Source organism: Oryctolagus cuniculus, chromosome 9 (genome assembly GCF_964237555.1).
Source record: "Oryctolagus cuniculus chromosome 9, mOryCun1.1, whole genome shotgun sequence".
In the NCBI taxonomy this organism is placed as follows: domain Eukaryota; kingdom Metazoa; phylum Chordata; class Mammalia; order Lagomorpha; family Leporidae; genus Oryctolagus; species Oryctolagus cuniculus.
The window spans coordinates 134893218-134918399 of record NC_091440.1 but is presented as its reverse complement, the minus strand read 5'-3'; the positions used below and the strand labels follow the sequence as shown (position 1 = coordinate 134918399).

The 25182-nt window shown below is 44.1% G+C and overlaps 2 protein-coding genes across 27 annotated transcripts in view; one reads left to right on the top strand and one right to left on the bottom strand.

Moving 5' to 3' along the window:
• Positions 1–1383: 1383 nt before the first annotated feature.
• IRAK4 (interleukin 1 receptor associated kinase 4) lies at positions 1384–24990 on the bottom strand. Of its 15 annotated transcripts, none has more exons than XR_011379105.1 (12): positions 24853–24990; positions 20192–20361; positions 18410–18555; positions 17413–17595; positions 16353–16513; positions 14714–14778; positions 12319–12433; positions 11356–11465; positions 6465–6648; positions 4092–4325; positions 2497–2655; positions 1384–2363 (listed from the first exon to the last, which is right to left on the bottom strand). XR_011379105.1 is itself a non-coding variant. In XM_070049703.1 (12 exons), the coding sequence occupies exons 2-12, from the start codon at positions 20350–20352 to the stop codon at positions 2328–2330; spliced, it is 1428 nt and encodes a 475-aa protein (XP_069905804.1). In that variant the 5' UTR covers positions 20353–20361; positions 24853–24990; the 3' UTR covers positions 1384–2327. The 15 variants fall into 15 exon arrangements, 12 of the variants coding, with proteins under 12 accessions (XP_069905804.1, XP_069905800.1, XP_069905805.1 ...); XR_011379106.1 differs by having other exon boundaries at positions 2562–2655; XR_011379107.1 differs by having other exon boundaries at positions 2497–2651; positions 4263–4325.
• Positions 24389–25182, top strand: part of PUS7L (pseudouridine synthase 7 like) — a 91456-nt gene continuing 90662 nt past the window's right edge. For 5 of the 12 annotated variants that reach the window (XR_011379098.1, XR_011379096.1, XR_011379097.1 and 2 more), the window contains exon 1: positions 24442–24575. Coding sequence is in view for 1 of the 12 variants with exons in the window: in XM_051850974.2 (XP_051706934.2) it covers positions 24469–24575 (107 nt within the window). In the remaining 11 variants the exon portion in view is untranslated. Of the gene's footprint in view, positions 24623–24984; positions 25133–25182 lie in introns of those variants that run through there. The other 7 variants (XR_011379102.1, XR_011379100.1, XR_011379101.1 and 4 more) reach the window with 3 other exon arrangements.

The following is a 25182-nucleotide window of genomic DNA, read 5'->3' as shown; positions in this document are numbered from 1 at the left end:
GGAGCAGCTAGGACTTGAACTGGTGCTGATATGGGATGCTGGTGCTGCAAACAGCAGTTTAACCCACTATGCCACAGTGCCGGCCCCAAATCATCATTTTAAAATAAATACTTATGTAAGCATTATCAGTGTCATAAACCATGCTGTATCCCAAATTCTGTGGGTTCCTGTTGAGATTAATTTTAATTAAGTCACTTACTTTATTTTCAATTAGCAAATGTTTCTTTTAACACTTAATTTCCAAGTGATCTAGTACTCCATTTTCTAGGAAGGCATTTTGGGAAGATCTACATGGACACTGAAGACAGTTGGCATCTATAGCCACGGCTCACCTTATCAACTTTTTTTTCCTTAAGATTTATTTATTTGAAAGGCTGAGCTATGGATAAAGAGACAGAATAACAGATCTTGAACCTGTTGGTTCCCACCCCAGCCAAGTCTGGGCCAGTCTAAAGCCAGAAGCTAGGAAATCTGAGTCTCCCACAAGAGTGGCAGGAGCCATACTTGGGCCATCATCTGCCTTCCCAGGCACATTAGCAGGAAACCAGATGAGAAGCAAGGCAGCTGGCTCTCAAACTGGCATTCTAATATGAGATGTTAGCATTGCAAGCAGCTGCTTAACTGACTATGCCACAACCTCGGCCCTTTTGTGGAACACAAAAGCCATCGTGTGGGGTCCAACGCTGTGGGTCAGCAGGTAAAGCTGCTGTCTGCAGTAATGGCATCCTGTATGAGCATGGGTTCAAGTCCCGACTGCTCACTTCCAATCCAGCTCCCTTCTAATGCACCTGGGAAAGCAGGGGAAGACAGCCCTGGCTCCTGGCTTTGGCCTGGCCCAGCCCTGGACATTGCAGCCATTTGGGGAGTGACCAGTGGATGGAAGATCTTTCTGTCTCTGCCTGTAACTCTGCCTTTCAAATAAATAAGTAAATCTAAAAAAACAAAAACAAAAACAAAAAAACCACCATGTGAATGAACAATGGCAAATACTATGTTTTCCTTCTATGTATAATTTTTCTATCAATGTTCATGCTTACATAAATCCCTTCTTTCTGTTCAAAGCTATAAAGTGAATTTTCAAAGAATATAAATGAATTACAAATTTTAAGCTTAGAACAAATAGTTGAAAATCATTTAAAAAATCAACATCACTACTTTCAAAAATTTTCTCCCTGTTTATCGTAAAATGAACTACTAGGGACTGGTGGAGTGTTCAGTGGAGACCAGTACTCTGCAACCCCCTGCCACATGAGCTCTTTAATGCCACACACTCCTTAAGCAGGGGCACAACCTGGAATGTGATGGGATTATCAAAGGAGAATAAGTACGGGCGTATCTGTACTCATTTTCTATTGCTGTATAATAAATACGGCACACTCAGTGTTTAACGTAATTCGTTTATTCTCTCACAGCTGGGTATGTCAGAAGTGGGCACAGCTGAGCCACGTTCTCATGCTGAGTCTCTCAGAGCTGAGATCCAGGTATCACCCCAAGCTCGGAGGACCCTGCTGTGCTCACTCCGGCTGTCAGCAGCCTCAGCACCTTGCTGCTGTTCAGCTGGGGTCCATTCTTCCCTCCTGGGGGCAGCTGGAGAGTGCTCAGCTTCAGAGGCCACTCAGGTTTCAGCCAGCATGGCCCTCTCACAACACGGTTCTTCCTTCTTCAAGGCCCATGAGAGAGCCTGACCCTATGTAGGGGTTCACCTGACCAGGTCAGGCCCCTCCCATAGTCTCACTTTGATAGTCCAGGTCAGCTGGGGCCTCACCTACACCTGCGAAATTCCTTCAACTTGCCTTAGCAAAGGGAAGCCTGGTTTGTGGTGAGTGACTGCTAAAATAGCACGCTGTGCACGTGATGCTATAAACATACGTCTGTAACAGCTTTCATCATTGCTCCCATAAACTTTAAATTATCACTGCAGCATTCAATTTTCATGAGTGCCTGTTCGAGAGGCACAGCAGACCAAAGTCCGACATTACAGGTAAAAACAAACAAAACCAAGGCTCAAAGCAGCTGAGTTTGTCTAAAGGTTTACAGCCTCTAGTAGTGGAATCAGCCAGGCTTCTGACCAACGTCTTTGAATCCCAGAGCTCAGTGCTCTCCTGCTGATCCTGTACCCACTGCAGGAGTTGAAGTGACACTACCCACTGAGCCCTAAGTGCTGATGACGTGGCTCTCCTCTTGGTTATTCTCAATGTTGCAGGCTCAACTCTATTTTGCACTGCACTCTGCTACCATGTTAAAGGAATCCATTTGGAAAAAAATTGGTTCAAAAACAGTTAAGGAAGCTGTATAAAAAGAAGCCAAGCATCCATTCAAGTAAAGATTTAGGAAGGTATCATCTCTTGCAGCAACTGTTGAACCTTATTAAAAAAAAAATGAAAAGAAAAACAGAAAACAAATGGCACTACATTATACTGCAGTCTGAAATATCCATAATCAAAAATGACAAATCCCACCCTTCTCACTTCTTAAACAAGTGTAAAAAATTAGTACCTTCTTAATATCTGGTCTCTTATTTTTCTTTTCATGCAGACACTGACAAGCAACAGAGTACATACTTTCAACTGAAGAGGGCTCAGCATCACTCATCTTCGTATCCACATAATCTTCAATTGTCTTTTCTTCATCTTCAATTTCTTCTTTAATGTCTAGCTTTAAAATGAGTGTTTTTTGTTAAGGGCATAAAATAAAAGTGAAAGAAGTTAGAAGACAATTTTAAATCATTTGTTTTCAACACGTACTCACATTTTCCTGCTTTTTAACAGCACTGAGAATTGAAAACACACAAGACAAACTAAATGATACTTACACATGTTTGCATTCGCATTTCTGTGTCCTTTGTGTGTCGTGTCGTGTGCTTACTTCTGGTGCTGCTGTTCATGGGAGGAGGAGTCTGTCCCCATGCTCCCTGTGTCTACTAGGCTGGCAGCACAGGTGCTTGTTTGGGATATACCTGAGAGTGCAGCTCCAGGGTCTTTACCCACAACCCCTCTCTGCTCCTGACAAACTTCTCTAAGTTTGCAGATGTTTAACCAGAGAGAAAAAAGGAAGGGGAAAGGGCAAAGGGCCATGCTGACAAAGCAATGAATAGAGGCAGGTATAGGAGGATGGGGCAGTGGGTTGAAAAGCAGATGCCAAAGCATGTCCTTCACTACTGGACCCACTAATCCAATCCACACCCAAGGTTTCAACAATATCCACACACTGACTTGTACAGACCACCTCTCTGCCCAGGCTTCTCTCCTGACCTCCAACAACCAATAGAACAGGGAATTTTATTTTGATTAAGATGAAATTTTACATTTTAATGTATCACTGTATAAATCTAAATATTTAAATAATAACTCATCCCAATATGTATCTTCTGTAAGTATACTCTAAAGTGTTTTACAACATTGCAAATGATATTGCATGATTATTTTCCCACTACATCATGGAAAATTTTATAATGCAGTTAGCTTTATGACACATACTTGTAACAGTATTCTAACATGCTGCATAAGAGTATGGCATTAGACCCTTAAGCAAATAATTATATATTTTGGCTTTTTAATCCTCATTCCAGGGAAATAATCTGGTATAAAGAAATTGTCTGAATTTGTCACAGATTTGTTTCACTAGAAAATATAAATTAGAATAAATTCAGAGTTGTTATTTAACTAATTTTAATAAAAACTGTTATACATGCTGGTATATATACCATAAATCTTCATTTATTTCCATAAATTTTAATTTTATAAAAATATTCTGTTTTTAAAATTTTTTATACAGGGGAAAAATAGGTATATTTTTATTTGTCATTCATTTCATCTATTTTATATGATTGTCAAGGAATGCCTAATACAACCAATTAAATAATGATTTCTATAATAACCTTATAAATAAAATATTCCATAACAGAAACAGATAGAGAAGGCTTATTAGGAATTACGCTCTGAGCTCTGATGCAAATTTGAATGGAAGTCAGATGGTTCCTTTCTGGACTAAAAATGCTGTTAGCAACCACCTAGAAAATAATAAACTCAAGAGGCCTACAAGAATCCTTTAGTCCATTCTCACTTTACCCACAAAGGGATCAAAAAAGATACAGTGACTCTCTGAAGTCCACTAGTCCCCACGGCAGAGCTGACATCAGAAAGGCTTACTGCTCTTTCAAGATGCCACTGTGGGACTTCCAGCAGAAATTGCTACCTCTAGATGCCAAAGTCACCCGTATACACTGAGACTGCACACGCGAAGAGAAAATGAATTTCAATTACTAGTAACTGAGGTTCACGGTGTTCATCCACAGCTGGAAGTCCAGTTATTATTTCCAGTAACACCTGTGAAGACAGAAATGGTCCATTAATAAAACACCCGAGAAAACAGAGCAATTGGAAGGAATATGGATCTTCATTAGAAACTGATGAGCTATTTGTGTACAAATCACATCTTTTAGGTATTAAAGCAGAAAGAACATGAGCTGTGGGACTGCTTCACCATCTTTCCTCAGATACCCTGCACTCCACCACGCCCACAACAGTCCTGTTCTTATTTTTTTTTTTTAAGATTTATTTTATTTATTTGAAAGACAGAGTTAAAGAGAGAGGTAGAGAAAGAGACAGAGAGAGAGAGGTCTTTTATCCGCTGGTTCACTCCCCAGATGGCCACAATAGCTGGGCGGAGCTGCGCTGATCTAAAGCCAGGAGTCAGGAGCTTCTTCCAGGTCTCCCATGTGGGTGTAGGGGACCAAGCACTTGTGCCATCTTCTACTGTTTTCTCAGGCCATAGCAGAGAGCTGGATCAAAAGATGAGCAGCTGGGACTAAAACTGGCGCCCATAGGGGATGCTGGCACTTCAGGCCAGGGCATTAACCCGCTGCACCACAACACCGGTCCCAACAGTCCTGTTCTATTAAGAGTCAGCTATGGGGGCAGCATTGTGGTGCAGAGGGTAAAGCCACAGCCTGCAACACTGGCATCCCATATGAGAGCTAGTTCAACTCCCAGATCTCTACTTCTGACCCAGTTCCTTGCTCATGTGCCTGGGAAAGCAGTGGAAGACAGACCAAGTCCTTGGACCCTGCCACCCACATGGGCAACCAAGATGGAGTTCCAGGCTCCTGGCTTTGGCTTGGCCCAGCTCCTGTCTTTGCAGCCATTTGGGGAGTGAACCAGCAGACAGAAGATCTCTTTCTGTCTCTCACTCTCTAATTTTGCTTTTCAAATATATGTGTGGGGCTGGCGCTGTGGCACAGTGGGTTAAAGCCCTGGCATGAAGTGCCGGCAGCCCATATGGCTGCCAGTTCTAGTCCTGGCTGCTCCTCTTCAGATCCAGCTCTCTGCTATGGCCTGGGAAAGCAAATGATGCCCCAAGTCTTTGGGCCCCTGTGCCTACGTGGGAGACCTGGAAGAAACTCCTGGCTCCTGGCTTCAGATTTGTGCAGCTCCAGCCGTTGCGGCCATCTGGGGAGTGAACCATCAGATGGAAGACCTCTCTCTCTCTCTCTCTCTCTCGGTCTCTATCTCTCTCTGTAACTCTGTCTTTTAAATAAATAAAATAAATCTTTAAAAAAATGTGTGTGTGTGTATATGTATATGTAGATACATATACATATATAGTCAGTTCCATCACACAGGTTTTTTTTTTTTTTTTGACAGGCAGAGTAGACAGTGAGAGAGAGAGACGAGAGACAGAGAGAAAGGTCTTCCTTTGCCGTTGATTCACCCTCCAACGGCCGCCGCGGCCGCCACACTGCGGCCAGTGCACAGTGCTGATCCGATGGCAGAAGCCAGGTGCTTCTCCTGGTCTCCCATGGGGTGCAGGGCACAAGCACTTGGGCCATCCTCCACTGCACTCCCGGGCCACAGCAGAGAGCTGGCCTGGAAGAGGGGCAACCGGGACAGAATCCGGCGCCCCGACTGGGACTAGAACCCGGTATGCCGGCGCCGCAAGCCAGAGGATTAGCTTAGTGAGCCGCGGCCGGCCTACACAGGTGTTCTAACCACTTCCTGTCCTGCAGGAGATTCTTCACAAGAATAACTTCCCCAAGCTCTTAGGAGGAGATCCATTTCTAAACACAGCATATTCTACAAACCTGTGCCTCAGCTCCACAGAGCTAAATTTCCATTTGTGAAACACAGGAACATGTAAGACAAAGAAAAAGTTCCCCTTCTCCAGCCACTCTCACTTACCCTTAATTCTCTTATTATATGACATGATTCACTTTACTTATTTAATTTAAATTTCATTCTAATTCATGAAGACAGGTGACAAACTCTTGCAGTAATTTCAAAAGGCAACTCAACGGTTTCATACAGTGGGGGATGTTGTATACACTCACAAATAACTAGAGGTTAATGTGAACAGTTTATATCTTTTTCAGAAGATAGCTGAGCAATATAGTATCTTATAGAATCCTGGAGTTTCACAACTAGAGCAGAATGAATACTATTATTAATTACATATGAGGTGGAACTCACCACTCCAAAGCTGTAGATGTCAGATTTGGGTGTTATTTCTCCTCGCAAAGCTTCAGGCGCCATGTAAGCTGTTGTTCCCACAATTCTGCTGGTCATCACTGTCTGGGCAAACTTCTCAGATGCACGTGCAAGCCCAAAGTCAGAGATTTTGGCAGTGAAGGCTTTGTCTAGTAAGATATTTGCACTGAAAAAGTTGAAGGTTTGGAGAAAAAGTGTTTTTCTTACCAGGGAAGTTAAATGGTTCCTTACACTGAAGTATGCCTGCCTACACATGTATACTGACTGAGTGTGCCATTTTGTAGAATATTTCACGTAAGCCTGAATTTATGTAAATAAATCCAGAATTCAGATTACAAAACAGGGAGATAATTATCTTTTGTTTCTTTAGGATAAATTTTTAAGAGAATAAAAATGGAATAAAACCTCCCACATTAGAGGCAAACATTTGTCTTATTCTACAAATAATTTAGGTTCCTATGGTCTTTCAAAGAACCCTTTAAAATTACTTCCTTGACATTTCTGAATTCATTTTTTAAAATATTTATTTATTTATTTGAAAGTCAGAGTTACACATAGAGAGAGAGGTGTTTCATCCCCTGGTTCACTCCTCAAATGACCACAATAGCCAGGGCTGGGCCAGGCCGAAGTCAGGAGCCAGGAGCTTTATCCAGGTCTCCTATGTGGGTGCAGGAGCCCAAGCACTTGAACCATCCTCCACTGCTTTCCCAGGTGAATTACTAGGGAGCTCCATTGGAAGTGGGGCAGCCAGGACTAGAACTGGCACTCAACTGGGATGCTGGCTTTGTAGATGGCAGTTTTATCTGCTACACCCAATGCCAGCTCCTGACATTTCTCAATTCATTTAAAAAATGAGTTTCCAGGGGGCCTGCACTGTGGCATAAAAAGGCCTGATCCAGCTCCCTCCCCATGTGCCTGCAAAATAGTGGAAAATGGCCCAAGTGCTTGGGTCTCTGTGTCCATGTGAGAGAAGCTCCTGGCTCCTGGTTGCGGCTTGGCTCACCAGCTGCTGCGGCCATTTGGGATGTAAACCAGAAGATGGAAGACCTCTCTCTTTTTCTCCCTCTCTCATTCTGTATAACTCTGCTTTCAAAAAAATCTTAAAAAAAGTTTCCAATCAAAGCATCTCAATTATTCATTTGTTTAAACTACTTTGTCTGTCCCATATGTACTCTTTTGAAGCTGAAGATTAGGGCCAAAAGCTCTTCATTCTATATATTCATAGTCTCACTAAATAAAGTCTTACTGAAAACTTCTCATCTTTCATAGTATTTAGGCTCAATGCCTGGCATGGAGCAGGCAGGAATCATAGAATCTTGTCTGTGTCAAAGGCATTTGAGTAATATTTTTAAAATCAATAAATGTTATATAATTGTAGCAGTAGGTATGAAATGCTGAGAGAACCATGTGTCAGCAAGAATTGGGGAAAATTCCAAAGAGAAGGTGAAAGCTTAGTTTGGAGGAATTCCCTGAAGCTGATGGTTGTGCAGAAAACAGAGCAGTGCATTGCAGAGTCTTGTAAAGAACGATGACATCATGAAAGCATGTGGTGTAAAGGACCAACATCAAGAAACCAGTGTCCACGGCCATGCTGGGCATTTGAACTTCATTCTGTAAGCAACAGGAACCAGCTGAAGATCTCACAGTACACATCAGACTTAACTCTTAGGAGGACACTCTGGCAAGGCTGCAGTGAACAGATGAGAACTGGTATAGACTGGCTTCAGGTTCACAAGGAAGTTTTATAGTAAAGCGAATGGAAGATAATGAGGTTCTGAACAGAGGCAGAAGACTGGGCTGGCAACCTGGAAGTGCAAAATTCGAGGCAGCTGCAGGACTGTGTAATCTGTATGACACAGGCAGTCAATCTTTAGCTTGGGGGACAGCGCCTTAGGGACTTGACTGATCAGAAAGGAAACAGGAAGGTTTTGACTGAGGGTTGCTGAAGACAATGAGTTTGATTACTGACGAGTTGATGGGAAGGCTCCGGTGGGACAACCAAGTGAGGTACTACAGACATGGGGTCCCTGAAAACACAGGACTGGAGGCTGTGTACAGACTTGAGTCTCTTTGCCTACAGAGAGAGAGTTAGAGTTAAGATAATATCATGCAGCAAGAACACGGGATAACAAGGCAAGGACATGAGGAAAAACCAGTTCCTAAGGATGAGAGTGAGATCAGACCCTCTGCTTGGGCTCCTTCCTACATTCTTAGGAACCTTACTCTGCAAGCTGTCTCATCTCTGTCTTCCACAGAATCTTTTCCTGCTTTTCTGGACCCTGAGTATAAGCATGCTTTTATCTCTGCTATCTTAAAGCATTTCCTGGGTGGTGTGTCTACTTGCACCTAACACCCATCAGCAGCCAAAGGTCTGGGAGACTTGTCCTCCCTCCTGGGCTCTCGCCTCCCACTTCCTCTGCAACCCCCAGCGGCTCTTCTGAATGCTCCCTCTTGGGACACCCCTCCGTGTTTCCAGGGACTCACTCTGGTCCTGTTATCATCTCACCTTTGTGTGCAGGTACCTTCTGAGATTACTTTTGGGGATCTCTTCCTCTTAGCCACTAATTCTTAGGGTTCCTTGGGACTTAATCCTAGGCTGTTTTCTTAATTTCTCTCTCCCTCCAGGTGAACACAATCATACAGCAACTCTTAACTAGTATCTCTACACAAGTAATAGACATATTTATGCCTTCGGCTCAGCTGTCTTTCAGCTCCACACCTGCACAGCCCACTGTCTAGTTAACACCACCACTCCCACACCTTAAGAAAACAGCAAACACAACACGCATAAAGAACTCATATTTTCCTTCCACTCCTAACTTTCTCCTCTTTCATTCCTTTCTGCACATGTCAATCAGGCCACGTGCATTCCAGACTGCAGGTCTGGAAGCTGTCATTCCAGGAGTCATTCTTAAAACACTTCTCTCATACAACCCTCCCTTCCCACAGCCAAGCTATCAGCAAGCACTGCCATCTCTCTCTCGATCTATGCACTTCTCTTCCTAGGACCTGCCCCCACCAAGACTGCTGATCGCCTACTGCCTGGCCATCTTACACACTGTTCCCCTCTCTCTAGGGCTTGTGTGGCAGCACAGCCAGCTAAGCCAACACCTGCAATACCGGCGTCCTATATTGGAGCACCTGTTTGAGTCCTAGCTGCTCTGCTTCTGATTCAGCTTCCTGCTCATGCTCCTGAGAAGGCAGCAGGTGCTGGCCCCTGCTGCCCACGTGGGAGACCAGGATGGAGTTCCTGGCTTCTGCCTACCCCAGCCCCAGCCCCTACTTCATTGAGAAATGAAGTAGTAGATGGAAAATCTTTCTCTTCCTCTCTCCCTTTCTGTCGTTTTGCCTTTCAAATATATAAATCTTTAAAAAAGAAAAGAAGTGATCTCTGCAAAGCTTGGACATGACACCACATCCCAACATAGTCTTGGGTGGTGTCTCATTACACTTCTGAGTCCCACAGCTTGCAGCTCGTGCCCACTCCCATCATCTCTCCTCACATCTCCTGCATTTTCCACATGCCAATCATGCTGATTCACTTCATGGCTTAACCCAGTATATTCCAGGATTCCCTTCACTGCTAAAATCACAAATACAGTTCCTTCAGCCTAGAATGTTCTTTTCTTCTTCTTTCATAGCTGCCCTCATGTTATGAAGACTTATTTCCTGCTCATTTTTTAAAACTCAGCTTAAATATCACTTCCTTGGGAGCCCTCCTTTATACTAACACTATTTCAATACAATAAAATTCTATAATCTTGTGAAGATCTGATGGAAGCCAATTCTGTACATGATGCTTTTGCTATCTGTTCCATGTACATTCCCTACTGTAGGGAAATACTTAACCAGAGAAAAACATCAGCAGGAGAGCTGAAAGCACTCACAGAGGATGACAGTGATTCAGAAAAGAATATTGACCCACAAACCAAGAAAGGATCAAATCTACACAAGGTGAAATGGTCAAGGACAGAGTAACACGCTCTTTTTTTTTTTTTTAACTTACAGATACTTTATTGCTCACCTTTCACACACAGCACACCTCTAACCATTTTCTTTCACAGCTTGACAATGTTTACGTACACAAAAACCCAGCAAGAAGCATCATGTCACGGAGAAGTCAGTAAGAGAGAATGTAAATCATCAACTCAGCCAGGCTTTTGTTTTCTGCAGCAATAATAAAGGCCGCCTGCACTAAGCAAAAATGTTTTACTTCGTAGCGCATTTCTTCCATTACAAAAAGTCTCCTGCCTAGAGCAAACTAACTTGTATTTGCTGATCCAGTGGTATTAGTAACACGCTCTTAAAACATAGAGCCGGCTGGCGCCGTGGCTCACTAGGCTAATCCTCCGCCTAGCGGCGCCGGCACACCGGGTTCTAGTCCCGGTCGGGGCGCCGGATTCTGTCCCGGTTGCCCCTCTTCCAGGCCAGCTCTCTGCTGTGGCCAGGGAGTGCAGTGGAGGATGGCCCAGGTGCTTGGGCCCTGCACCCCATGGGAGACCAGGATAAGTACCTGGCTCCTGCCATCGGATCAGTGCGGTGCGGGCCAGGGTGGCCATTGGAGGGTGAACCAACGGCAAAGGAAGACCTTTCTCTCTGTCTCTCTGTCTCACTGTCCACTCTGCCTGTCAAAACAAAACAAAACAAAACAAAACCAAAGAGCCAGGCTAAGTGGGGCGAGTCCTAACAGTCGGTCACTGGGTTTGTGGGAGAGGAGACTACAGAAGTCCTTCGTGGAAAGTGCTCTCCTAGACTGATGAGGAGAAGGCCCAGGGGCTCTAGGTTGGGGCACACATGTCAGCAGGGAACAGAATGACCGAGAACATATTCTCTGAAGGTGACTGTCTCTAAGCTCTTCAATAGCAGCATTTACCTTTTAATATCTCTATGAATATGATGATTTTCGTGTAAAAAGCTGATGCCAGCTGCAGCACCCTGAGCGATGTTGCATCTTGTGTGCCATGAAAGTGGTGCTGTATCATCCTTACAAAGAAACAAACCAATTAAAAAGAGGAGGAAAAAAGAAAAAAAAATTATGGAAAACATTTAACAGAGAACATAATGGCACTTTAACAGGTTCATGGAAATGGAATTATTTTTTGCACCAATGTAAATTTATGCCTTAATTCTGCTGTCCTACAAACCTGTTGACATATCCTCATATTATTTTGGCAACAATGAAAAATGATATTATTAATAAGAATTTATGATGAAAATTTTTTGAAGTTCTTAAATATCCAATGTGGTTTAGCATTTCTCATTTGAAGATCAAAATATGAAACAGAATCTTTTGAGACTGGTGCTGTGGTGCAGCGGGTTAAAGCTCCAGTCTGCAGCGCTGGCATCCAATATGGTCAATGGTTGGAGTCCTGGCTGCTCCATTTCCGATCCAGCTCTCTGCTATGGCCTGGGAAGGCAGTGAAAGACAGCTCAAGTCCTTGGGCCCCTGCACCCAAGCAGGAGACCCAGAGTAAACTCTTGGCTCCAGGCTTCAGATTGGCCCAGCTCCAGCCGTTGTGGCCATTTGGAGAGTGGGCAAGCAGATGGAAGACCTTTCTCTCTCTCTCTGCCTCTGCCTCTCTGTAACTCTGCCTTTCAAATAAATAAATAACTCTTAAAAAAAAAAAAAAAAAAAAAAAAAAAAAACAGAACCTTTAAAGTCTAGCCTCCGTGGATAATTTCACATTTTAGATCATCACCTACAGAAATGGCAACTCAGTCGTTTACATATCACTTGTACAATTTCCTACAGGAGGAGAAACACCAATTTAAATGTGGTTTAAATACCCTAGCACAGAAACAGAAATCCTCATGGCCTGATGAACAGGGATCTTACCAGGCACAACAATCTGTCCAGCAATGAGCCATTGGGCATGTAGACATACACGAGGCAGAGATCATCTCCATCCTTTGAGAAACCAAGCAGTTGTACCAAGTTTTCATGCTGGCACCTGTGACAAAGAGTTTGCAGAGAAAAATTTCTACATTATATACTTATACACTCAGCTGTAGATCAGAAGTTATTTAATTTAGAGCTTTAACAGAAGAACAGGAAAACAGTGTTCTATATCATTAACAATATGTTTATAGTATCTGTATATTTATTCTAGCTGTTCTAATTTTCTGTAGTTATTTTTTCCAGTCAATACTGATCAACAATAGAAGCAAAACCTTTCAATTTTGTAACAAAAGCTCAGTGATTCAGACCACTGGAACTTGCCACAGTTTGGCTAAGGGCTAGGTGATGGTTACCTTTGAATAGCAAAATTTTCAATGATGGCACAAACAAAAATTTCAGTTCTGTTCAAAGTTTTATGATAACACTTTCAAGAATTCACCAATGCTCTAAAAGAACGGATGTATAGATGCAGTCTTTAATTTATATATTTCTGATCTCCAATCATACCTGATTATTTAGGCCCTAGTTTGAGTTTCTTTATATAGTTGACAGTAGAGAAAAAAGAGTGTTATGGTATGACAGCACAGATCTGGGTCCAGAAGGAAGCAGACTAGGCTCAGAATGCAAAGTCCCCCAAGAGAGTCAAGCTCACGACATCCTGGATCAATCACCCTCACTGAGCCTCTTCCTTTACCTACTCTATGTAGAAAATACTATCTGTGAGAATTAGATGAGCAAATAGACATAAATGACCATTACTTATCTATACAGTCATCTGGGTATATATTTGGAAAGTCCTTTAAAAATTGTATGTATTCTGAACTACTGATTCTTCTTCTAGGAATTCATTCTCACAAAATAAACAGAATTGTGTTTAAAGACTTACATACTGGCTGGCGCCATGGCTCAACAGGCTAATCCTCTGCCTTGCGGCACCAGCACACAGGGTTCTAGTCCCGGTCGGGGCACCGGATTTTGTCCCGGTTGCCCCTCTTCCAGGCCAGCTCTCTGCTGTGGCCAGGGAGTGCAGTGGAGGATGGCCCAAGTGCTTGGGCCCTGCACCCCATGGGAGACCAGGAGAAGCACCTGGCTCCTGCCTTCGGATCAGCGCGGTACGCAAAAAAAAAAAAAAAAAAAAAAAAAAAAAAAAAAGACTTACATACCAAGAGCTTTAAAGGAGCTTTAATTTATAATACTGAAAATTAAAAACAAATAGAGTAGGGTGATGGTTACTCAAACACGACCCTCATGCTTGCTATAATACTATATGATACTTCTAAAAGTTTTCAAATTTTTATGACTAGGGAAATACAACATCATAAATAATTCATCATAAACCAAAACACTGAAATATTTGCAATGGTTCTCAATGATAAACTCAAGATGGCTTCCACTGTTGTAAAAATATTTTCCTGCCTGTATTTCCAAGATTACCTACTTTGTACAAGTTAGTTTTAGGATGGGAGAGTGAGGGTAAGGGTGAGAAGAATAAAGTCTTGGAAGAAAAAAGAGTTTTGATGGTTCCATTGTATAATATTTTACTGTGCATGAACCAACTCCATTCTATTAATTCTTCTTGCAGTTAAAGAAGCAAAACTGGTGACTTACAGACAGGACAATTATGGGTGAAATTTGGCAAATTCCATTAAGATTCAGATTAGAAACAAAGAACTGGGTGGATCTGGATTTGAATCCCATCTAGTGGCTTTGTGACCTTGGCAAGTTACTTTGCAGTCTCAATTTAAAACACAGAAAGATGGCTGGAAGAGTTTTTGTGAGGATTAAGTAAGACTATGCATATGAAGTACACAGCACAGTGTCTGAGGAACTGGATGCACTCAATTATCAACCATGTTAATTATGAGAGTAATCATCCAGATCTGTCCCTCCTCCCTTCCTGATGGTGCCAATGATATCCCACTCTACGGGGTGGACGCTTTCTCAGCAACCCTGCACCTAACCCTTCCCTAGCTCCTTTATGGCCATCAGCTTCTATCAAAGGGCCTACTCTGTAAATGGGTCTTTTAAAATTCTCCCTACAATTAGTATCTCATGAATTCTGGAAGCAGACAATATGATAATGGAAGACAGTTTGAATTCCACATAAATTCATTATGCTTTAAAACACTGCTATGTAATCTACAGGCATGGGAGCTGAGTAGTCAGAGAAATATACAGATAGAACTACTTTCCATTCTTTTCATCTCAATGCTATACTTCAATCTCATGTTCTTGCAAGATCACTAGTTCATGGCACACTCTGGGTAAGAAAGCATGTTCCTTATACGTGGTCTTGTCTTCTATGACTCCCCACTACCAAATGAACACTTACTTTGCCATTACTTTTATTTCTTGTTCAAACTGTTGTTTCAGTTCTTCAGTACTAATATCAACCATCTGAAGAAAGAAACAAATGTATGATATAATACAACACAATTATTCTTGGCTCATGGGCTCAGCTGATTAGCTCTCATTTCATAAAAAAAAAGTAGGGTTTTATTCTGCTAATTGTGTAGAACAAATGAGATAGATAAATAAATATTAGTGATTTGCCCAAGGTCTCATGGCTATGAAAAGAAAAGTAAAAATTAAAAAAAAAAGGACCTCACTGAGATGAAAAACAAAATGAGATTTAACCACATCAAAAATATGAGGAAACATTATGTTACAGAAAAAGTGCACAAGCAAATTTGAATGCAAAAGAAAACAAAACCTCCCAAAGTATTTGCCACATACGTGACAAAGTGTTGCTATCTTCATCATCTACCTTTGGATTCCACTGATATTTTTAAGATCTAACTGCAGATTTAGAATAGAACAAGTCAATAAATAACAGCAAACATTCAGTAGAAATAAGTAGAAAAGTCACAGACAAGAAACGTTTCAATCTGTTTTCCTTAATTTGTATTTTCTAAATTATTTTTAAAAGAGAAAAGTAATGCAAGCCAAGTTTTATAAATTTTTCTTTGGATCTTACCATTTTAACTTTGATTATACATGAAGAATCATTGAAAGCAGGGCTTCTCTACTAAAATTAGAAGTATGATCATATCTGTGTCCATACCCACATCTTTTCAAATATTAAGGGTTAGGAAACTGGCGCAGATGGCCGCAAGGCCCAGCTACCTGAGCCAGGCTCCACCCCCACCCTAATGTGATTTGCTGTTCCAGCTTCCCTTCCTGCCATTAGGCAAAGTTTTAAAAGGGCCTGTTCCTGAACACATGCTCTCTCTTGGCCCTTCTCTCCTGCTCTCTTGGTTCCTCTCTCCAGCCTCCTCCTCTGGGCTCTTGGCTCTGCACTCCTCTCTCCTCTTCTCTGCTTTATCTTCTCTCCTTGCTAGCTCTTCTCCTCTCTGTCTCTCTCTCTTACAGTCTCCCTCCCTTTTTTCCTTCGCCACCCCTTCACTCCAGTCTGTAGGTTGTTCCCCAATAAACCCTTTCCCTTACTCCGGTGTCCCGTGTGCTTTGCGACGGCTAACATTAATATATAACATTAAGAACTATGAGAGATCAGAGTTGTGGCTCAGGGGCTTAATTAAGCTGCTGCTTATGACACTGGCATCCTGTACTGGAGTACTGGTTCAAGTACCAGCTACTCTGCTTCCAATCCAGCTCCCTGCTAATGTGGAAAGCAGTGGATGATGGTACTTGAGGTCCAGTGCCTCATATGAAGTTCCTGGTCCTGGTTTCAGTCTGGTCCAGACCAGGCCACTGCAGCCATTTGGGGAATGAGTCAGAGAAGGGAGGCTCTCCCTCTCTCCCTGTCTCTTCCTCTCTCCCTGTCTCTTCTCTCTACTGCTCTGTCTCTTAAATTAATATTTTTCTTTAAAAAAACAAACAAGAAACTATGAGCTTAGAATGACATTATTTATAAAAATACACACTGAAATGCTGTATTTCTTAAGATCAGGTTTAAACTTGTGACACAGAGCTAGTAGAGACCCTCCTGATATTCCTGAGGATGCACTTACTGCTGCGAGCTTCTTCACTGCCACGGGAGTGTTGCGCAGGCAGCCTTTGTACACCACGCCAAAGCCCCCCTCACCCATCTTGTTACCACCACGAGCAATGGGTCGTTCGTCAAAGTCATTAGTGATGCTCCTCAATTCATAAAAGGAGAAGCTGTGAAAACCTGTAATGTCAACAGGAGAAATGTGCTTCAGTAAAAAAGAACTTGCTTTCAATAATTCCAGTATTTTCTCTACTTGCAGATTCCCCATCTTTTTGCAAATATTTTACACTTTTAGACTAGGCAAGATAGGAGAGGGTAAGCCATCATTAAAATATGAATAATGTACTCTAGCTTGAGAATTCTGTTTGCTGATCCCACTCACCAAATAACTTAGTCATGCACTGAGAATTCTAGTTCCGGGTTAGGGTGTTGTTGTTAAGAAACAACTCTTTCAAGTTGTAGATAGAAACATGTACTTACATTTTTGATATGTTCTATAGTTGTTTGCCTGCCATATTGCCCACAATCACTGATCATAGAGTAATTATAATATAATGAAGAAAGTACTTAATAAACGAGGAGGGAAAACACCCACAACAGAGCTATTGCTCCTGCCAGAATAGGAGAGACTGATTTTGAGTGATGATACTCTTTTAAAAGTATTATTTACTTACTTACTTTATTTATTTATTACTTATTTATTTTCATTTTTGTTTGAAAAGCAGAAGAGAGAAAGAGAAATGCAGAGAGAGATCTTCTGTCTACTAGTTCATTTCCTAACTACAACACACAGAACTGGGCCAGGCCAAACTCAAGAGCCTAGAACTCAGTCTGGGTCTCCCACATGGGTGGCATGGATCCAAGTACTTGAGCCATCACCTGCTGCCTCCCAGGGAGCACACTAGCAAGATGCTAGAATCAGGAGATGAGTGCGGACCCAAACCTATGTACAATGATATGCAATGTAGATATCTCAAGCATGGTCTTAACCATTGTCCCAAATTCTCCCTCTGCACCCCAGCCCCAAGAATGACAGCCTTTCAAATCCTCAAGTGGAAAGCACTACAAACATTACTTACGTGTATCACTAACTCCTAGACTTTTATTTTCTGGACTTGAGGAGTCAGGAAGTACACAGTTTTTTTCAAGATTCTGTACAGGTATCACTGATGTCTTGCCTTTGTCATGAAAAGGAATCAGTTTCTGCTGAACTGTTACAGCCTCCTTAGCAGGTAATGTGTTGACAGTTTTGGGGAGAGCGTCTGCCAGAAAAAACAAGATACAAGTTGTTCTTCCAACAGAAAAAATCATTTGTGAAAAAGTTAAACCAGTAACTCAAGTCATTTAAAATCACTCCAGTTCTCCTGGGTGGGCGCTATACTGTTACAGCACACACCAGGAACTATCTAGGAAGGGCCTGTAAGTTATGACAAAGATGGGTAGAGAGAGTAAGGCAGCATTTTCACCAAGCGGTCCATGAATCACTTGCATCAGAGGCCCTGAAGTACCTGTTTAAGAACACAGGCCTTAAACCAATCCCAAAATCCTGACTAAGTATATCTAGAATGGCACCTAGAAATAACATGTTTAACAAGAACCCCCAGTGAGTGTTACACACCACAAAGGTTGAGAACCACTAGTATAAACAGCATCCAAAAGGAAAAAGTGAGGTTCTGGTGGAAAGTAACAAGATACTAAGTTACCAGAGACACAGTAGGGAGGTAACCATCACAGAGTCCCCTCAGAGGAGAAGCCAAAGACAATAAAATGCAAGAGCTCAAAAGGAGAACTACCTTCCTACACCCTTAACTAGGTATTTGGGGACTACATCCTCCTGAACTTTCCACAGGCACAACACTACTTCATTGGTGCGACACAACTCAGTCTTGAAGCTCTCCCACCTCAACGGGAAAGTCTGCAGGGGCCGGGGTCTGCTGTGGTTCCCAGAGGTGAGGAGAGTGCCAAAAATGAAGAGAATCTGGAATGTAAGGCTTTTCTACTAGAGAAGCAGAAACGTTTCTGTTGCTGCCATTCATCTTGCCACCTGAATTGACATCCTGGTCACACTCAATTTACCTGGTAGCAAAAGACTTGCAGGAGCGAAAAACTCATTTTGGATCAAAAGATCCACAAGATCACCAACTGTGCAATTCGTCGTGCCCCAATCAAACAGTAATTCGCACGTGGGACTTTTTCCAGTTTGAAGTAATGCTTCAAATCTCCTTAAAAGCAAGTAACAAAGAAGCAAAATGAGTAAGTGAATTGAGTCCATATGAAAATGGGAGTTATGTCCCCATGCCCCTGTCTCACTCATAGCACCTGCTATGATACTCAAGGAAAGAGAGAATTAGGCAGAAATACCCAGAGACAGAAAAGGCAGAGGGAAAAGGTGCGACAAAGTTAATGACGCAGTTAACACAAACTGAGCACTCACTGAGCATTCACACAGCAGCTCCAGGATGCACACGTGGCTTTATTGGAAGCTAGCATGATCATCATGCTGACCAATGAGAAAGCCAGGCTCAGTGAGGTCAAGTAACCAGCCCATAGCCACACAGCTAAAAAGATGCAGCCAAGCTGAGATAAAGATTTGGATCTCGCTTGACATAGGATGCTCATTACTTAGCTACATTACTCCCTACTTGACTAACTCTGCAGAAAAATTTTAAATAAATCAGCCTATATACTTGAAGAAACAGACTATGCATAAACTTAAAAAAATCCCTTTGATCTTAACTGTATTCCTACTGAATTGATCTTTCATTGCATTTTAAAAAGTTAACAATTAGTTTTGAAATGCTTTAAAAACCAGCACTGTTTTTCTGTTTTTGAAGTTCACAGGAAAGCTAATAACATCATGAAAAACCATTTACCTTTCACCCAGATTTGCCACTGACTGAGTTGGTAACAGTTTGTAATTTCAACGCTCTTGGAGTTCTCTCTTTCGGTCAGTGTGCGTGTGTGTATGTGTGTGAGGAGAGTAGGCCAGATGTCCTGTGCAGCATAGGCCTGATGGCTGAGACGTATCTGAATACTTTCTCACGGTTACATTCAGGTTAAAATTCTGGCAGAGACACTGTGCAGGTGATCCATGTCCTCTCCACCTCACCATCTCCAGAGGCATTTTGTACAGTTAAGTGTGATGCTGTCCAATCACTTTTTAGGGAGAGTACCTCATACTTTGTCTTTACAAAAGTCCCTTTTCTCTCTGTAATTTATAGCCTTGGAATATTCTGCCTGTCTCATTCGCTAACAACCAAAGAAAGTTTTTGACATAGGTTTTAACTGCAATGACTAAGTAAACTCTGCATTTATATCTTACACTACAACAAGCAGAGAGGAGTGGAGAAGAAAAAAATGGAAATCATCTGAAGACAGAGTCAGATACCCAGCTAAGATCTAAGGATTCTGTTCTTGGGTATGTTCTCTTTCCAAGCAACAACTTTCAAATTCAATTAGAACAACTCCCCAAACATGCTGTCAAAACACATTAGCAATTCACAGACTTGGAAATGCAGGCTCCAGAACTTAATAGTTCCTGTAGCAATCTTCTGTTCCCTCTATCTGGAAATGAGAAGTGTGAGGCACAGTGAACTGTTCTGGGCTTACCAGCCCAAGCCCATGAGCAAAGGTGGGAATCTTGATTCTAAAACAAAACACTCATTTGCAAGATCACATTACCAGCTTAGCTGATATAGGAGAATAAGGCAGTAACTGCACACAAAAAGAGGTTTCCCATCACCACGATCTCCTCTACTGTAGAGTTTACTTTCTTCAGTACATCATCAAAAAGTATCAATATCTACAAACCTCTCTAGATCGTGATGTAAGAATTTGAGAAGAAAAAGAATCTGTCACCTGATGTGTAATTGATTGTATCTGTCATCCCCAGATGGTTTCTTAATAGCTGCGGCTAATTTCTTCCATCCTTCCTGAGGATCAATAAAATCTGACAGCTTCCGAATCAATCCAACATTGAGGCAGCGCACATACGTTGATGGTGATATGGGTTTGTTCATCTTTTATGCCTAAAACATGGAAAGTACTCACTAGGATTTCACAGTTTTAGAGACAACATTCATAAACGTACACCTCACACTGTGTTGCATCATATGAAATGCTGGCAACAGACTATACCAATGTCAACTAGCTGACATCCTAAGAAGAAATTAGAACTGTAGTTTATTTGTCTAATTGAAGGACTTTTTTCTGACACTGAGATTTTCCAATTGGATCTTAGACAAAGGAGCAAAAACTTAGATTTATCAGAAAAATTCCTATGAGCATACTCAGAAATCTATTTTTAAAAGATTTTTATTTATTTATTTGACAGATAGAGTTAGACAGTGAGAGAGAGAGACAAAAGTCTTCCTTCTGTTGGTTTACTCCCCAAATGGCTGCCACGGCCGGTGCTGCGCTGATCTGAAGCCAGGAGCCAGGTGCTTCCTCCTGGTCTCCCATGTGGGTGCAGGGGCCAAAGCACTTGGGCCAACCTCCATTGCCCTCCCGGGCCACAGTGGAGAGCTGGACTGGAAGAGGAGCAACCGGGACTAGAACCCGGCGCCCATATGGGATGCTGGTGCCGCAGGCAGAGAATTAACCAAGTGAGCCACGGCGCCGGCCCCTCAAATCTATTTAAAAAAGAGATTTGCATTTCAACTTAAAATATTTCTCTCAATCAGTACTTATTAACTACTAACAATTTATACAACATTCCTTGGTACAAGTAAACAAAAAATGTACTAGCATCCAAAGATAAGGCCTACCCACTTGCTTTTGACACAGCATGCACTCCCAGAGCCCTGAAGCTATTGCTGAGTCTGGGAAATCTGCCTGACCACCACCAGTTTTTCCTTATCACGCCCAAATCTGTGGTTCACCATGAGCTTTTCTCTCAATTTCCTTAATCCGTTTTTTTGCTATTCCACTCTGGAGAGCTGCAGCCAGGGATAAGTCTGACAACGTGACTTGTACATCAGAGCTGCTGAAAACAGCTGTAAAAGAACTTACTGTCTGAACAGACTGGGTGAATACAAATTCATGGGGATCCCTTTCCAGGGGGCCTTCCACGTGCTGTTCATACTTTCGTTCCTTCTCCCTGCCCTCAGTGACTGTGTCCTGCCTTTCCCTCTCTCCAAGTGGTCGCTACTTGTCTCCATGTTCCTCAGTCTCAGTATGTGGTGATATTTCCTTCCTATTAAAGTGGTCGCTACTTGTTCTCCATGTTCCTCAGTCTCAGTATGTGGTGATATTTTCTCCCTATTAAGACAGATTCAGACTTTTGCATTATTTCTGCCTCCTTATATGTTTTTATTTTCAAGAAAACGCTTTTTGGAGTAAATAATACATTCATATGGCACAAAATTCAAAAGCTAGAAGAGCAGAGGCAGATCTCTGTATCCTAGGTTTCCAAGTTAGTAGGTTTTCAGTCTTCTCTTTGGTCTTCCTTCTTTGGTCAACGTCCCTTCCATCCAGAGACTTCTCATCACTACACACTGTACTGTAATCCTGTATTTGCTTGCTGACACTTTAACTATCTATCTGTCTCCTCCATTAGACTTTAAGCTCCATGAGCTCAGGGATCATGCCATTACTAACAGATACATCCTGACCTGCACACTGCAGACACTGGTGTTGTTAATTATTTACTTCAGGAATGAATAGACCATTGCCAAGTATCATACTAGGTGACATATATTTCACTATATATATTTATATAGTTTTTTCCCCATTTCTATGGACTTTCTGAAGACCCCTCATGCATGCCCAGAAATTCTGAAGTAGAGAATCTAAAATTCTACTTTCAAAACACATTTCTATACCAGTCCCAACCACTTATCTGGAAAAACATAAACCAAAATATCAACAGTGGTTATCACTTAATTATTTTTATTATTTATTTATTTATTTTTTGACAAGCAGAGTTAGACAGTAAGAGAGAGAGAGAGAGAGAAAGGTCTTCCTTTTTCCGTTGGTTCACCTCCCAAGTGGCCGCCACAGCTGGTGCATTGTGGCCAGCGCGCTACGCCGATCTGAAGCCAGGAGCCAGATGCTTCCTCCTGGTCTTCCATGAGGGTGTAGGGCCCAAGGACCTGGGCCATCCTCCACTGCACTCCCGGGCCACAGCAGAGAGCTGGAATGGAAGAGGAGCAACCGGGACAGACTCCGGCTCCCCAAATGGGACTAGAACCTGGGGTACCGGCGCCACAGGCAGAGGATTAGTCTATTGAGCCGCAGCACCGGCCCACTTAATGATTTTTATGGTGGTTTTTCCCCCTCACCTTGCTCATCCTTATTTTCAACGACAAAAATACAATGCTTGTGCAGAAAAAAATAAAAAGTGTCATCTTTCAAACTGCTCCAAGTTTATTTAAGCACACTTAGGATTAACAGACATTGATTAGGACATACTGGGTACAAATACAGAGATAGCTATCTCTAGGACTGTTTTCTCACAGCATTAGCTCTTCCCACAGAAGGAAACCATACACAGTTTCAAATAAGACAACTCAGACCAGTAGGAAAGGTGGGGTGGCCTGAAACACACTAAAAGGAGTCTGCATTGGAACCCAGTGCCTTCCTCCTCATGCATGTCCTCAGACACACAACTACTGTGCCCCAAATAAGAGCTCCAACACTGCTTGTCAAACAAAACAAGGACATTTCCAGACTCCATTATCGGCTCTCCAGTCAGAGGGAGAGACAGGACAAGGAGGAGGGAAGATGTTCTTTGAGGCTGGGTCCAGGGCCATCCATGCTCTGGACCTTGGTTTCCTCATGTGGAAAGCAGAGACAGGCACACCCGAGGCACACTGTGAGAGTTAAAACCAACAAATGCAACAGACTTGCTCTGTCACATCACGGTCATCCAAAAAAGGTAGCAATCAATATTTTCTGGCAGAAGTTACTCTCACATCACAGTTAGAACTAAGAAACGTGCGGTTGTATTTAAGCCCGGCATTTAGAATGCTGGGGAGGATCCACCTGGGGTGCAAGCAGCAGGTCTGAGAATACAGCTGGGCTTCTCAGAACCGTTAACCCACCTACCACCTCTCCAACGACAGGTCCGGGATACGGCCGGGCTTCTCAGAACCGTTAACCCATTTACAACCTCTCCAACGACAGGTCCGGGATACAGCTGGGCTTCTCAGAACCGTTAACTCATCTACAGCCTCTCCAACGACAGGTCCGGGATATAGCTGGGCTTCTCAGGACCGTTAACCCACCTACCACCTCTCCAACGACAGGTCCGGGATACGGCCGGGCTTCTCAGAACCGTTAACCCATCTACAACCTCTCCAACGACAGGTCCGGGAACAGCTGGGCTTCTCAGAACTGTTAACCCACCTACAACCTCTCCAACGACAGGTCCGGGATACGGCTGGGCTTCTCAGAACCGTTAACCCGTCTACAACCTCTCCAACGACAGGTCCGGGATACGGCTGGGCTTCTCAGAACCGTTAACCCGTCTACAACCTCTCCAACGACAGGTCCGGGAACAGCTGGGCTTCCCAGAACCGTTAACCCATTTACAACCTCTCCAACGACAGGTCCGGGATACAGCTGGGCTTCTCAGAACCGTTAACCCATCTACAACCTCTCCAACGACAGGTCCGGGATACGGCCGGGCTTCTCAGAACCGTTAACCCGTCTACAACCTCTCCAACGACAGGTCCGGGATACAGCTGGGCTTCTCAGGACCGTTAACCCACCTACCACCTCTCCAACGACAGGTCCGGGATACGGCCGGGCCTCTCAGAACCGTTAACCCATCTACAACCTCTCCAACGACAGGTCCGGGATACGGCTGGGCTTCTCAGAACCGTTAACCCGTCTACAACCTCTCCAACGACAGGTCCGGGACACAGTGGGCCTCTCAGAACCGTTAACCCACCTACAACCTCTCCAACGACGGACTCGCGTCCAGGCGCTCCTCAGAATACCGGGCAGGCGCGGGCCTCCGGGGCGCACACCACACGGTCACCGGGAACGAGACCTGATGACGCCCTGAACTGAGGCGGCAGCGGACGCACTTTGGTGCGCCGCAAACGCACACCGCACGCAGCCTGGGCGAACACGGACAGAACTCAACGCTAAGTCATTTCAAAGGCTTGGGACGCGCTGCCGAAGGCAATATGGCATCACCAACTCCCTGCCGAGGGCTCCCCGCTGTGAACATGGACGGGGCCGCGCAGGTAAAGCCGGGAAGAGTTTTGTATCTGAGAGGAGGAGCGGCAGCGAGGTGAGGCACGAGCGCCCCGACCCCGCGAGGGGCCGGCCGCGTCGCCGGTGAGGAGGGTCGCGCGCGGCCCGCGGCCAGGGTGGGGTCCGCCGCGGTCCCGTCGGGACGTGCCCTGGGGCGTGGCCCCCCGCTTCCCGGGCCTCCGGCCGGCCGCGCCCGCGCACTGCCCGCCCACTCCCGGGAGCCAGCCCGCGCAGCACCCGGCGGGAGCGCGCCGTCTCAGGCCCGGTCCCCGGCGGGCGGACGTCGGGCCCCCTGCGAGCCCGGAACCGCTTACCTGCCGGGCGCGGAGGTCCGGCGCCGGCAGCCGCCACCGCCGAGGAGGCGACTCCCTGGGCGCGGGGGGCGGGGCGAGCAGGAGGCCACGCCCCGGACGCCCCGCCCCCGCGCCGCCTGCGGCTGGCCGTCACGCGGGGCCGCGAGCGCTTTCCCGGGAACCCGCCCCTTGAAGTGGGGCTCCTCGGAGGCGGCCAACGGGCAACTTCCGGGCATGCGCGGTGCGTCGTTCTGAGGCGCGCCATTCCCGGACGGTGCGTGGGCCAGGCCGAGCGGCTTCGGTAGGACAGCTGGGCCCGCCCGGGGAGGGTGACGTGGGCGAGGGGGGAGT